This window comes from Calidris pugnax, unplaced genomic scaffold (genome assembly GCF_001431845.1).
Source record: "Calidris pugnax isolate Ruff unplaced genomic scaffold, ASM143184v1 scaffold208, whole genome shotgun sequence".
NCBI lineage: Eukaryota > Metazoa > Chordata > Aves > Charadriiformes > Scolopacidae > Calidris > Calidris pugnax.
In genome coordinates this window covers 2,597,078-2,611,774 of record NW_015090967.1, presented here as the reverse complement: position 1 = coordinate 2,611,774, position 14,697 = coordinate 2,597,078, and the positions used below count along the sequence as shown (strand labels likewise).

Below are 14,697 nucleotides of genomic sequence, written 5' to 3'. Positions count from 1 at the left end.
AAATTACCTGGTTTTGACAAATCTCTTGCCATTTAACAACATTGTCTCTCTGATGGGTGTCTGGGCAAGTTTACTGTATGTTTAATGAACCAAATAATTACGGTAGACACGTTTCATTTTACTCTTTATCAAGTGTATCAGATTGTGTGAACAATTAAAAAGTTTTACCATCTACCAGAAAGAGCCATTTTATTAGATTTCTGTACTACCAAAAGATCAGGTCTATGGGAAATGGAAGAGAATGCTGTATTTGCACACTTGAAAGGCAATACTATCATTGCTTTGATAGCATTTATTTGTAAAAGGTAGGGTCAGGCAACAACTGTACCTGAAGGTGTGGAATCAAATCAAACAGAAACTGAAGAATCTGGCATTCCAGTGTGGAGGGCACTTCCTTGTGCTTTGGACCATGAGGCTGAAGTAAGATCTTAAGTAAACCCATTCGCAGTTCAGCATATTCCCGTAACTGAGATGGTTCACAATACAGGTATCTTAGAAATGGCGCCATTATGCCAACACATGAACTCTGTGCCCTGCAGTTCAAGAAATAAGTTTGCTGAGACCACTTTCTACCGAAAACTTAACAAACAAGGAAAACTTAAGCAATGAGATATTCCCTGCAAAATTTTACAAAGGCAATTAACAGAAAGGTGTTGTGAAAGGCATTACTAAACCTTCCAAAAAACCTCTGACTTACTAGCATGAAGGACCATCATGAGAGAGACCTTACACAGCAATCATACATTGAAGTGCAGTTGTGAAAAGACTCAATATTTAAGTATGAATACTATTCAATAAGTACTTGCAGATTATGACATTATTCATTTCACCCTTCTCTTTTTTTTCCTTATCAGCTCAAGAAAGTGATTTTCCTTGCTGAATGTAATGAGATACTAGTGTGCCATTCTGAAGTAGCATTTGGACAAGACTGTTCAGAAATACCTTTTAAAAACACATAAACCTACTTTCCATTACAAAGAACAGTCCATTCCTTGCCAGTTTTTGCCCAACGGTCTTAGATGATTACATGAAACAGGAACTGTTTTAGGCAAGATGGCTTCCCAGTAAAAAATTTATTACAGAACAATTCTTTTGACTTAACCATGTTAGGAATATCAGCTGTTCTTGACAATACTAAAACAATCAAATAAAGTCAATGACCAATACATTAACAAATGCATAGGGAATGAAAATTAAAAGTCAGTTTAAAACAAGACTCAGCCCTGATGCAGAGCTTTACCAAGAACCTAGTCATAGATTTTATCAACATAGGTGGCTCACATTGATGTCAGACTTCAGGACTAGGTTTAGTGGTGAATTTGGTAGTGATAGGTTGATGGCTGGACTCAATGTTCTTAAGGTTCTTTTCTAACCTAAATGATTCTATGATTCTATATTCCCACTCTAGAACTTTATTCCACAGAAACCTTTGCACAAAAAGAAGCAAAGGAAGTTTAAGATATTTTCCTTTTCAGCAGAACAACTGTTTTAATTCAAAACAAGCAACCAGCAAAAAATCCACAGTTCATTCCATCATGCAGACATTTGACAGGAGTCTTCAGAAGTCCCAGATTTAGCAGCTGAGTGGAAGAACAAGTTTGCAAATAGTATTTTAAACATATTCTGATCAATTACATTTAACAAAACACACTTTTGCTTGAAAGTCTTACTGTCGATCACACAGCCTAGGCCCACTAGAAGTTTAAGAGATTTATAAACTTGTTTATTCAGAGAAACAGAATACAGAAGTCAATTTCACTGTACTATTAGTCTGTTGGATTTTTAGGTGTCTTCCAGAAAACAGGACTAAAAAGAAACTTTTTATCTGAAAGGCATACATATAGGTTTAGAATCACTGAAAACATTTTGCTTTAAGGCTGCTTCAGCATTTGGTACATTACATTGAAACATTATTAGACAAGTTCCTTGGAGATATGCATGAAGAAGTGCTGAAATTGTTGGTAGCTTAGGTATTTGTTCATAGTTAAAGATACCTTATAATAAGGCTGTGCCAACAATTTTTCTAGACTTTTTTTAAATCAAGAAGCATGCATAATTTTTAAAGGCCTCATCTTCTGCTGTGAGATATAATTGTCTGTATTTTCCCTTTATCATCCCACCATTTTGTATAGATTTTGACTAAGTAGTCAAAATATTGACAAAGCAAATACTCAAAATCACTTACTTTAAAAAAAATTTCCAAAGGTGCTATCAATTTTGCACCAATTTTTCCATATCCATAAAAATTAGTTCAACATGAGTTAAAAAACCCTATAAAAACAATTTTTGATTGATCATTCTAGTATTTTATTAATATTCTACTTTTAACCTTTAAATGGTGTAATTAAATTTTAAAATTATCTTTTTCAAAGGACAGAATTCTCACTGCTCATTGAAGCTGCTTTAAAGGAAAGAGCTACATTGGTAACAATTCAATTATCTACATTTGCTATTTTTTGTTTATTTATTCATTTACCTCTCTGGACACTGATTGAAAAATACCGTTATCTGCTGCAGTAGAACTGGCCAGCAATTAGGTCTGTTTTCAAGGACAGTGATTAATGGATGTGGAGTGCTCCTGAAACACAAAGAAATTACATTTCAACCTATAATGCAGAAAGCAAGTTTGCAAAATAACTATCTTCAAAACAAAAGCAGCTGTGGAAGTAGGCCCATAGTACTACAAACTCCCTTTAGCAGCTTTGCCAACCGGTCAAAAGAGCATACTTTATAGGAACTTCAGGAAGCAAAATTAAAACAAAATCTCTATTTGAAAAGTCCTGGTCTGATTTTTCTTTTCCTTTTTTTTAATAGAAGTCTAAAGACCACCATTCAAATGTGTGGCCTGATTTGAGACACTGGCTCCAAGTAATACCCACAGAAAAATTTGAACCACATGTCATGCATCAGTCCAGTCTTTCAAGTATAGGTACAAATCTTCAGCACCTGAGACTAATAAAAGTGCCCATCATCCCACTTATTACTTAAAATCTGCTCCGAATTTATTTATTTATTTTCCCTCCTTTTCATAGGCATTGAAAGAAGCAGGAAAGGAAAAAGGCTGGCCTTACCACCAGCTTAGAGACCTCCCTTTTACCAGCCCTCTGACAACGGTTGCATTTGAAAAGGTCATTGAGATCTAGCAGTCTTCTGTTCTCAGATTAATCATCACCAACACCTTCCCCACCTTTAAAGCCAATGACTGAAGGTCATCTACACCACCTAGAAGTGTGACACTCACATCTATGACTACCATTGTACAGCAGGAGGTAAGAGTAAAAGTTGGGCAGGAATGGAGTGCACAATTTTTTCTGCTGGAAGCAAAACTAGTCATTTGACTTTAGTAAGTTAGTGTAAGAAAAGAAAACAGAACGTAAGAGTCTGAGCATTAAATTTCCTGGACAGGTGGGAAATTGGAAAAACCTGGTGATGTGAAGGCAGGTTTATCACTAGATCTATCACCTCCTTCTGAAGTTTACCCACTGTCCTTGATGTGATTTCCCCCTTTATTCCCACCTGCCTGCTAAGTGTCCTTATTTCCCCCAGTTTCCCTTCCTGCTTTGCCCAACTACAAGCAGAACAGCTTAGATTCTTCTCTGGAATACCAACAACTTAACAGCAGCCAACCAGACAATTCCCTGCCAGTCACCCGTGATGTTCCTCGGAGTTCAATTCTAGGGCCAGAATAGGGTTTAATATATTTATCAACAATCTGGATACAGGACTTGAGTGCACCATCAGGGAGCTTGCTGATGATACCAAACTAGGAGGTGCTGCTGACTCTCTCAAGGGACAAGAGGCCTTGCAGAGGAATCTAGACAGGTTGGAGCATTGGGCAGTCATTAATTACATGGAATTTAGTAAGTCAAAATGGTGGAGTCTACACCTAGGACAGAGTAATCCCGGGCACAAGTCTAAATTGGGAGAGGGGTGGCTGGAGAGTAGCCCTGCAGAAAGGGATCTGGGGGTGCTGGTTTGCCATTAAGCTCAATGAGAGTCAGCAGTGTGTCCTGGCAGCCAAGGGGGGAAACCACATCCTGGGGTGTGTCAAACACAGCACGACCAGCCGGTCAAAAGAGGGGATTATCCCGCTGTGTTCAGCATTTCTATGGCCTCATCTTGAGTACTGTGTGCAGCTCTGGGCCCCACAATTTAAGAAGGGCATGAAGGTCCTTAAATGCATCCAGAGGAGGGCAACAAAGCTGGTCAAAGGGCTGGAAGGAATGCCCTAGGAGGAGCTGCTGAGGGTTGAGTACTGTGTGCAGCTCTGGGCCCCACAATTTAAGAAGGGCATGAAGGTCCTTAAATGCATCCAGAGGAGGGCAACAAAGCTGGTCAAAGGGCTGGAAGGAATGCCCTAGGAGGAGCTGCTGAGGGTTTTGGGCTTGTCTAGTTTGGAGAAAAGGAGGCTGAAGGCAATCTTACTGCTCTGTACAGCTTCCTGAGGAGGGGAAGTGAAGAGGAAGGTGCTGACCTCTCTCCCTGGGATCCAGTGACAGAATATGTAGGAGGCTCAAAGTTACGCCAGGGGGAGGTTTAGACTGGATATTAGGAAACATTTCTTTACTGGGGGCTGGTCAAACACTGTACAGGCTTCCTAAAGAGGTCGTCAATGACCCAGGCCTGTCAGTGTTTTAGAGGCATTTGAACAATGCCCTCTATAACAGATTTAACTTGGTCAGCCCTGAATTGCTTAGGCAGTTCAGATGAGATGATTGCTATAGACGATTCCAATTGAAATAGTCTAGTCTATATATTCTTCAGTCCCTGGGAAGGTTGCTGTTAGGTTCCCTCCAACTGGTCACTTCTCTAGGTGTTGGTTTTTGTTTTGTGGTGGTGGTTTGTTTGGTTTTTTCCCCACTGGCTTCTCCCTCTGCCAGTGTTTCTGTTCAGGCAAATAATTTGAAGACACAGTGACTTTCAGAAAGCTGGCTGATGTGCTGCACTGCTTGAAGCATGTTCAGAAAACAGACACTGACTGAGATCACAAAGGATGCACGTAATACAGGTCTGGCCTCCATACTTGGGGCTAGAAACCTGGCATTTCCCACATTTATTTCTCTAAAGTTTGTTGTTACATACATGGTCTTCATACGTCCCCCTTACTTCATTCTGTAAACATTTTACTGAAGTTACAGCCTCTTTTACAATCTGTGTACAAAGACTAAAAAGCCTAAGGTTATTGCCTATTTCCAAGATGACAGCATGCAAGAGGCAAAAACTTGTTGCATGCCTAGCACTCAAATCCAGCAAGATCTCTGGCAGGATCATTTATCAGGCAGCAAGCTACAAATACTGTTCACATATCATGCCAGGACTTTTAAAGCGCATAGCCTCATACAGAGATACAGAGTTAGAGCAGCTGCTTATTTCAATACCTTTGTCATATTTTAAGAATTAATTAGTTTTCCTAATGAGTAGAATAAGCCTCCATTGATCTAAGCGCTGCTATGACACTGAAGTCAGTGGAACCTGCATAAAGTCAGCGCATATGACACATCAAGTCTAAAATTAAAATGGCTTGCTATCCAAAAAAAAAAAGCAAGCCTTTTATGCCAGATTGTGTGTTCTGAAACTAATATAACAGCACTGAACTGGATGAAGAAAGAAATCAGCTAAGCTCCATAGTGAACAGTGATTAATAATGAAACACTACAATACAGAGCCCAAAATAGTTCCATTTCATAATGCTATTAGCGGTAAGAAAAATGAGGTGTGTAGATGCAATTTATCATCAACATTAACTTAAGAATTGCTGGCACAGCAATGTAAAATGCACATCTCTAAATGACATTACACTGCTATCACCATAAATTATTGCTGGTGCATTCAGGATAAAACAAAATGCACAACCAGACACTGCAGTTATCCACCTGTAAATAACCTGTCTAGGGAAACAAAGATGAGTCTTACGTGAAGGGCAACAATAAAACAAAAATTATTTTTAACTTCCAGGTCATCTCAACCTTTTTGTTATATCTCTGAACAGAAAAGAGCACCAATCCGATGTAGAGTATAAATTCAGGAACAGATTGATTTTTCTGTACAAGGAACCATGTCTGCAGTCAACATACTCTTCTGCATATGCAGCTGTGACCCTGGCCCTTTCAGAAACATGGAACAACACTTTACTCCATCAAATATGCTTTTTTAAAGCATTTTTCTACCTGCTCTGAATTTGGGTTTCAGAAAGTTGGCAGCTCTCCAAAAGTTTAAGACAATAAAAACCATGCAAGATGAATCATTAAGAATAATGTAAAATAGTTCATTTAAAAAGTTAATAGCTTCCAGCAAAAATGTACAGCTAAAGTTCTGTACATGCATGTCATAACCCACCTGCACCAAGAATGCTGACAGGTGCTCCTCCAAAACCCACCTTCCCTGCCCTCCCACTCAATTCAGTTTGAGCTTAGATTACTGGAGAGCTTTATTAATATGCATGGAAAACAGCTACAGCCTGTTACAATGATACCTCTTAACTGCATAAAAAGCAACTTGAAAAATGTTTGTGACATCAACCAAGCTGGCACTTTCTCCAGGAAGGATACACTAGAGGCTGTTAATGTCAGCACTGATTCATGGTTTCTCAAGAGTTGAATGAAGCCACTAAGATGGCCCTTTAGGAAGGCTGCTACTGCACGACAAGCAGTTGTATATGAGTAGCTCTGGATGCATGTTTAAATAATTTATTTTTACATGGCAACCACTTTAGCAGTGAAAGCATTCAGGAACCTTACTTTGATAACATGAGTAAACAGAAAAAACAAGTGATAGGGAAGCCAGGTACAGTTTTAGAATAAAAGACTTATTAAAAGGATTGTTAGCAATCATCCAGGTTCTGTGTTCGAAGAAGTCACAGTACTTAATCATTCTTTCCTGCACACAGACTTCATGTTGCCACCATATGCTTAAAAGGGGCAATGGCAATCTTATCCCTGTACTTTAAGACTCCTTAAAACTGTAAAAAAAAAAAATAAATAATCACAGAATAAGAGAATAATTTAGGTTGGAAGGGATGTCCTCAGATCATGTAGTTCAACCCACATGCTCAAGCAGAGTCAGCTAGTAAAGGCTGCCCAGGATAGCATGCAGTCAAGTTTTGATATCTCCAAGGATGGAGATTCCACAACCTCTTGGTGCAAACTGTGCCAGTGCTTGATTACTTGCAGTTAAAAAAGCCCACCACACAAAAACCCATACATCACAAAAAGAACACCCCTGCTCCCACCAATCCACAAAAGAGACAGACTGAAGGCCACCATCAATACTTAATCTATGTTTTTTCTGGAAATAAGACAAACAGTTATGGTATCTAACTAAAACTGATGTGAAACAAACCTGATTCCATACAGATTCCAAACATCCTTATCTCCATCTTTTTCCAGTTGAATAGATTGAATTTGTAGCAATTTCCAAATGGCTTTTACTAAACCATGCACGTTCCTGTTGACAAAAAGAAGTACATTACTGTCACATATGTAGTTACACGAGTTGATTCTTCTGTAAGAGGAGGAACCGAAGAACAAAACTGACACTCAAGAACCCTTGAGTTCTCCTCAAGGATGTCCTCATACCTGCCTATACAATTTTGCGCAATTTGCACATCCACATGTCTTTGTCTTCCTTTTCAGATAATGAGAAACAGAGAGAATAATTAATGCATCAATTAAAACTTTTGATGGCTTGCTTCTACCATATCTTATATTTGCTGTACCCTGCTTAATTGAAACCAGTACTCTTAGTATATTAAAAACCAAAAATTACCTCTTCTCTGAGTGCAAGTATATAAGTAAACACCCAGCATGTTACACAATTTCAACCACGCCACTGTCTAACATGGTTGCCACATTGTCAGAAAATACATGTAATTTATATAGTTTGTGCTGACTTTTGCTCCCAGGAGCCAATGACTACATAAGATAGACACATACAGCTATTTTATTTCCCTCCTGCCATGTTGTTTAATTTACCATTTGGGAAAATTCAAGAAACAACAGTATTTCTGGAATTTTGACAGGATTCCCCATATTCTCCTAGGGCAGCACTAATGAAATTATCAAAGTCTACCACAGGGGGGTGTGGTGTGTATGTGATGCGTGGAAATGCTCTGTGACCATGCCGTAAAGAGCTCAGGAGGTCTAGAGCTTATTACTGCTTCTCTGAGCTTACAAGAATAAACTTTCAAAATTTTGCTTTCCTCTTCAGAATTAAGTGCTTTCCACATCTTTTCAATCTTTCCACACCTTCCCAACCAGACTATGCCAGATCCAACCCAATCTACTCTCAAGAAAATAGCCTGAATTCTGTACTGTACACTCTTTCACAAGGTGAAAATGTAGAAGCAGAGGAAAAAGTCATGGTTGATTCTTTGACTTTTCACCTAGAACGCGCTATACAATTGCATCACCATCCCCTAAAAATATATTAGATAACTTAATACTCATGTTAATAAACTGTAATTACTCCTTCACTTTATTCACATAACGAACAGGAGGAGCTAACACAATACACAATTATAAGAGAATATCATCTTACTTCTTCTATCACACAGACCAAGATAAGGGAGGAAAGAGAATTAGCTGATGGAGTTTGGGTTTTTTTGTTTTCTTTTTTATTGTGCCCCCTTCTTTCCTTCCTAGCAGGGAAAAAAAAAAAATCCAAGAAATCTATTTTATCTGTAATTCCACTTCTCCATCAGTTAATGGAAAACTGCTGGACCTCCTCAGATAGTGAGCTGGAAACAAAGAATTAGGCAGAATTTATGTAATACTCTCATAGGACCAACAAACTATCATCCTCATTTATGACATGAGCAAACTGAGAGAACAGTTTGGCATAGAGTACAGTATGCTCCACAAGCGTCTTCCTAAATTATCATATAATCATAGAATTGTCTAGGTTGAAAGGGACCTTTAAGATCATCTAGTCCAACCATCAACCTAACTCTGACAAAAACCACCACTAAACCATGTCAGTAACCACGATGTCCACGTGTCTTTAAAATACCTCTAGCGATGGTGTTTCAACCACTTCCCTGGGCAGCCTGTTCCAATGCTTAATGACCCTTTCAGTGTAAAAATTTTTCCTAATATCCAATATGAACCTCCCTTGGCGCAACTTGAGGCCATTTCCTCTTGTCCTATTGCCTGTGACTTGTATGGAGAAGTATAAATGGATATACATACATTTAGACTTTTAAGCTATACAAAAAGTCTGCACAAATTTAAGCAATTTCTATCAAAAACCAGGGAGACTAAGTGAACACTATTAAAAGACAGGAGTTTGCATACACAGGCTGGACCAACATCAGCACAACAATGTGTGATAACAAGATGTAATCACAAAAAAATATCATGACTTTACTCAACATTTTACTGAAGATTCAAAACTTGCAAAGGATCATGCTGATTATAGAATCATAACCTAAAAATTCTCACATCATTGAAAAGAAAATGGGAGTCCATAAAGGTCTGGCAGTTAAAAGTGGTATTTACAATACTTACACCACCTGCAGACAGACTCTTTTCCACAAGGCAGTATGGCACACCAGAGAATGTCTACAGATTCCCACAGTGGATCTCCCCACCAATAAATTCTTAGTTTCATACCCCAGGCAAAGTAGTATATTCTCCCATCTGAGCCTTTCATACTTTTGTCAACAGTGCTGGATAACATCGACCTAGATCAAACCTGACAGAATATGCTTCCATTCTCCTTCTTTCTTCCCAAGAAAGACCAGTTATAAGATGTGTCTGCAATCTTTAAAATGACTGGCTGTCGTGACACCTGGCTTTCAAAACACTGAAATCTGACTATACAAGAAAACACAAGGTTTGGCTGAACTCTTCTGCAAAGCAACCATCAGGAAGGCGTGTAGAGGGGCTTCCAAATCCCAATACAGTCACCGTAACACACAGAGGAGGAAGGAGAGTCTTTTAGATGGGTATAAGGAAGAGTGAGAGAACAACCACCTTTTAGATACTTCATGGCTAGAGTCAGTTAAATGGGAATTTGCTAGCATATTCCCCAGCTTCACCTGGGTAACCATGCAGCAGGGGGAAAGACAAACCATAAAACACTCAATAAGAACACAGGCTTGCCTGTTCTGAAATTCCTGTATTGCTGGTCCTAATTCCAGGCAGGAGGTAGGGGGAGAATGGCTGTTTTAGGCTTTGCACTCAGCTTCTGAATCCAAGCAGAACAACCGTATGACATATGGCAAGGATTTCCCCGCCTCTTAGAGGCACACATGCTAAGGTGATAAAAACATTCTGAAAATACATGTACACAGAGAAATCCTTCTAACAATTTCCTAGTGACTACAATAATCCATTGTTTCACAGATTTTTAACAGATTGACTTGATTATTTATGCTCATTCATTATTGAATACAGGCCACAGAGCCTTCCCTATTATCTTCTACACAGAAAGCTGGAGACCAATGTTAAAAATATGTAAAAATGTGCATGTGTATACTTACATGTGTACATTTTTTGTATGTATGTATACGCACACAAAAATATGATTTTCCTGAAGTTTAAACTCTTGAGGCATCAGAGGAAACTGAACACAGGGTTTAAGAGACACCAGATGCACCAGAGAGCTAAGAATAGATGAGCAGATACTGTGAACCACATAAAAATTAAACTGAGACAGGTACTGGATGTTCACCTTTGACAAAGCAAAATGTCTTTCCTAGTGTGCAGAATTTGATACTCCTGACAAAAAAAAAAAATCCACCAAGTGCACTAAGCCCCTGGTAAATTCATCGTAACAGAAGAAAAGCAAGAACACAACATGAGTAGTCTTTGCCAATAAAACATTCACCTAACTCCCTTCAGCACTGAAAGGTGCTCAGCAGTTGCAACTGTCTTTCTGCTAGGTGCCACTGGCTGCAAATTTCATATTTACTTGATTTTAGAGACATTGTGCACACAGCAGTGCAAAGCCACAGAGCAAACCTGGATGAAAATTTGGCAGGGAACAGGATGAGGAACAGCAAGCTACAATTCAAAAAGTCAGGGGGAAAAAAACAAAACACAGAAGTATCAGCACTGAAGTAAACCAGTCTGAAAATGTCAGTTTAACCAGCTCCTGAGGATAGAGATATTTCAAACCCACAGACTATAGGTTAGGCTATATAGCCCTGCTTTGCAATCCATAGTGGATGTGGTTTGAATCGTGGCAGCTTGCGGCAGAGGAAAGATGCCAAAAGTACATAAAAGGTTCCTAGGTAATTTCCCAGCACTTACTACAGCAATGAGTCATATGTGTTGGTTTCACACATGGAAAAATCTAAGAACGATGTAGAAATGGGGCAGATCCAAGTCTTTCACTACATAACTTTAAAAACAAAATCAGAGTTAACTCAATCCTAAATATGCCATTTTACACTTTTTGTTTTCTGAACTACAAAACTGTATTAACATTTCATTTACTTATAAACTGCTGATACTGTAACAAACACCCAGCTGAACTGAAATTTCACATTTCTTAGTCTGGAAGTCACAACTCATAAAACTTTCCCTCTACCTTACCCCACAGGACTCATATCCTCATAGTCCAAGCACAGCTGCTTTTGTATCTTTATTAACAATGAAGATTATTCCCTTAGTACGAAACCGAACCAGTAAAATTTTGTCATTTGGAGGACTGTAGTTTAGAGAAATTATTGATATTCTAAAGAAATATATCTACAAAACTAAACCTTTCCTAGCGATCCATAACCACCTATTGTAAACTCCGTATAGAATCAGCATCATCACAGTACAATCCTAGTTGTAATCAAGAAAGTCACATGGAAAGAAGTGTTATTTTATCTGATTTCTTAAGCATTTCGCTAGTTTCTTCAAACCTAAACTCATCTTCAGCTCAGACTAACCATGAGAAACCTGAGCCTAAAACTGATTACATGAAGGTTAGAAGGGGTGAAAAACATGTCTTGATTAGCATGGTTCTTGCTCCCTGTGTTGAGCTCAGCAGCGTAATACATCATAGATGTAGCAATAATTAGCCAGCTTGGTTAAAAACAATTCTAGCATTCTCTACAAAGAGAATGAGAAAAGCTTAGTGCAGAAATCCAGTTAGCTGCCAAAAATCAGAAGAGAGCTAGATAACCCAAGGAACTTTATATGGTTGGTAGATTGGAAAGGAAACACTTTCTCAATCATCAATTGACTTCCCATCTGTGAATTTTATGCATAGTGTATTTTACCCCCATAACTGCATTCTCTCGGTATGCTGCACAGGCAGTCTGGCTCAAAACACCATTGTGCGATGTAAGCTTTACCACTGCAAGAATTTTTAGGGGGAATTAGCTGTAGAGTTAGGTAAAGCAATTTCTTCTTCAACAAACAGTGAAACAAAACCTAATCCCCACACAGTGAACTCTGTGTGTGCAACTGTAATTTGGACAGGCTGATTAGGAAATTATTTCCCTTCCCCATAATGGAAGTTGCTGTCACTTTCATTCCCTTTCCCCATGATAGAGGCAATAAAACTAGGCCATGCATTGATATCTGAGCTTCCACAGTTCAAAGTTCGGAGCACTAGTCTATACCGCTAAAAATTTCAGTTTACACGCATAGGATACTCTGAGTTCTTAAATCAGACCCACACTGCCACACTGCCAAAATGAAAGCAACAGCCTTCAGCAGAGTAGCAGCGCAACAGCAGTCCTTAATGCCACAGTTTATTTGAAAATACTGTCATTTACAGAACCTCTCTTCTTCACCTGCATTTAAAATGGAAAAGCAGTGACTGATACCCGGCTGACAAAGGCAAACAAAGACTACCTTGCTGAAGGAATTAAGTTGAGAGCTCCATGAAGAACATAGTCAAACTCGGCATGTTTCTCTACAACAAGTGCCACCAACCCCTCAGAGCAGGCTGTTCGCAAGGCAACATTCTCACTGCAGCACTTCTCCCACAGCAAGTTCAGAGCAGGAGTCTGAAATCAAAAGCATGAGACACAAGGCAATAAGAAGGCTGACACTGATTTATTTTCATCCATCTCAAACACACTTTTAAATTAAAAACTACTCAAGAGCTACTCCTGAAGTTTTAGAGGGCACAAGAGAGGAAGCTGGGGTACAGATTTTATGCCTAAGAAAGGCCTTGCCCAGGATAGCTCTCACTTTCCTTCCCTCAGCTGCCTATGCCCTCAGTAGGGACAGGAGTCTGAAAATAGGCTAAGGTAGGTTAATATTTCACCTGTGCCTATGCAGGTAGGCTAGCATCAATTTCACTTTCCTTAAAAAGATCCAGATGTAATCAGAGACAACTCAGAACTGCTTTGTCAAGCTATGCCCTCAGCAAGGTATAGTGCAGACAGCTAGAGGAGGACATGAAAAGGGCTACTGAGGGGTAAGTCATCTTTCCTCAACATATGAAGTCCTCAGTTCTCTCCATTTGTGGGTATGCACAACGATCTGGAAGTATCCATCAAGACTGCTGATTGTTTTCACGCTAAGTTTGCATTCACATTCGTTTGGTGACTTTGTAGCTTCCAGACGGGGAAACAACATTTTTAAACAACTGAACACTGCAAAACGCCCCTGAATAAAAAGGGAGTCTATAATGTCTAAGCAGCACAATCTTCTGGTTCTTACATTTTAGAAGGTGTTGCTGTATTTCAGTTTAATACCTTCAAGGAATAGCAAATGGGAAGAGTCAGCTTGTAGCTCAAAACAGAATGTCATCTGAGAACATGATTATGATCCGGACTGTTGGATGAGCTTCTGTTAGAGGAACTGCACACCAACATTCCCTCACATCAAAAACTCAGCGCTTTTCAGGTTTGGGTTTGCTAGTTTAGTTTTTCTTTTCTTTTTTTTTTTTTTTAAGACTTCAAATTTGGAGGAAAAATCCACAAATCATTTTCTGCTAATTTTTGTACAAATCAACTTTGGGGGAGGAAAAACGGAGGAGCAAATCCTAACATCTCTCCTACATTGCTGTGACACTTGCAAATGGCAGCATTTCATATGCCTCTCAGTTAACAAGACAGACCTGCACTTAAGCAAGTTTGACTCAACCAAAAAGCAAAGTATGCCTTCGCAACATGCTCTCTCTCAAAGAAACGTGAGCTTTACTTAGCTAGTAAGAAATATAACACTACGTGAGATAGCATATGTGAGATGCCATACTTTTAAAAATTTTTATAGTGATGTAAAAGGCTTTCCTAGTCAAGTGACAATGTCTCAGCATATGGCACTTCATTTGCAGTAAGATAAATAAACTCAAATAAAACTCTCTTAAACAGAGCAAAGCTAGATGTTGGTATTCTCCAGAATTAAGACTTCTGCCATTAAGACTTCTGGTGGAAGTAAAACTGCTCTTCTGATCCCAAAATTTTACCATTTCTACCTGTACACCCAGACACATAATGCTAACTACCCTACTTAAATTCAAGGATTTATTAACATTATATAATGGGGAAAGGGAAACCATAGAAAAACATAAGCACAGATGGATGGGAGAGGAGACAGAAGTGAAAGAACGCCACAGACCTGGTGAGACGCCTCCCTGATCTTCCCTGAAGAAGCATTTTCTTTCAGTACTGCAGCAATCAGATGACCCACTGCCTAAAAGAGAAAAATAAAAAACACATGCAGATCAAGTGTTATTTTTCTATTCTTCATTAAAAGGAATCTACATTGGTGTCGCACACTGTCATTTTATTGTGGTTTCAAATAT

At 38.9% G+C, this 14,697-nt stretch overlaps 1 protein-coding gene across 1 annotated transcript in view; it reads right to left on the bottom strand.

The window, feature by feature from the left end:
- FOCAD (focadhesin) overlaps nt 1-14,697 on the bottom strand; it is a 113,591-nt gene that overhangs the window by 91,211 nt on the left and 7,683 nt on the right. Inside the window, exons 4-8 of the mRNA XM_014952613.1 lie at nt 14,511-14,585; nt 12,795-12,949; nt 7,339-7,443; nt 2,477-2,578; nt 329-533 (exon numbers count right to left, since the gene is read on the bottom strand). Of these exons, the coding sequence (XP_014808099.1) occupies nt 329-533; nt 2,477-2,578; nt 7,339-7,443; nt 12,795-12,949; nt 14,511-14,585 (642 nt within the window). The remainder of the gene's footprint in view (nt 1-328; nt 534-2,476; nt 2,579-7,338; nt 7,444-12,794; nt 12,950-14,510; nt 14,586-14,697) is intronic.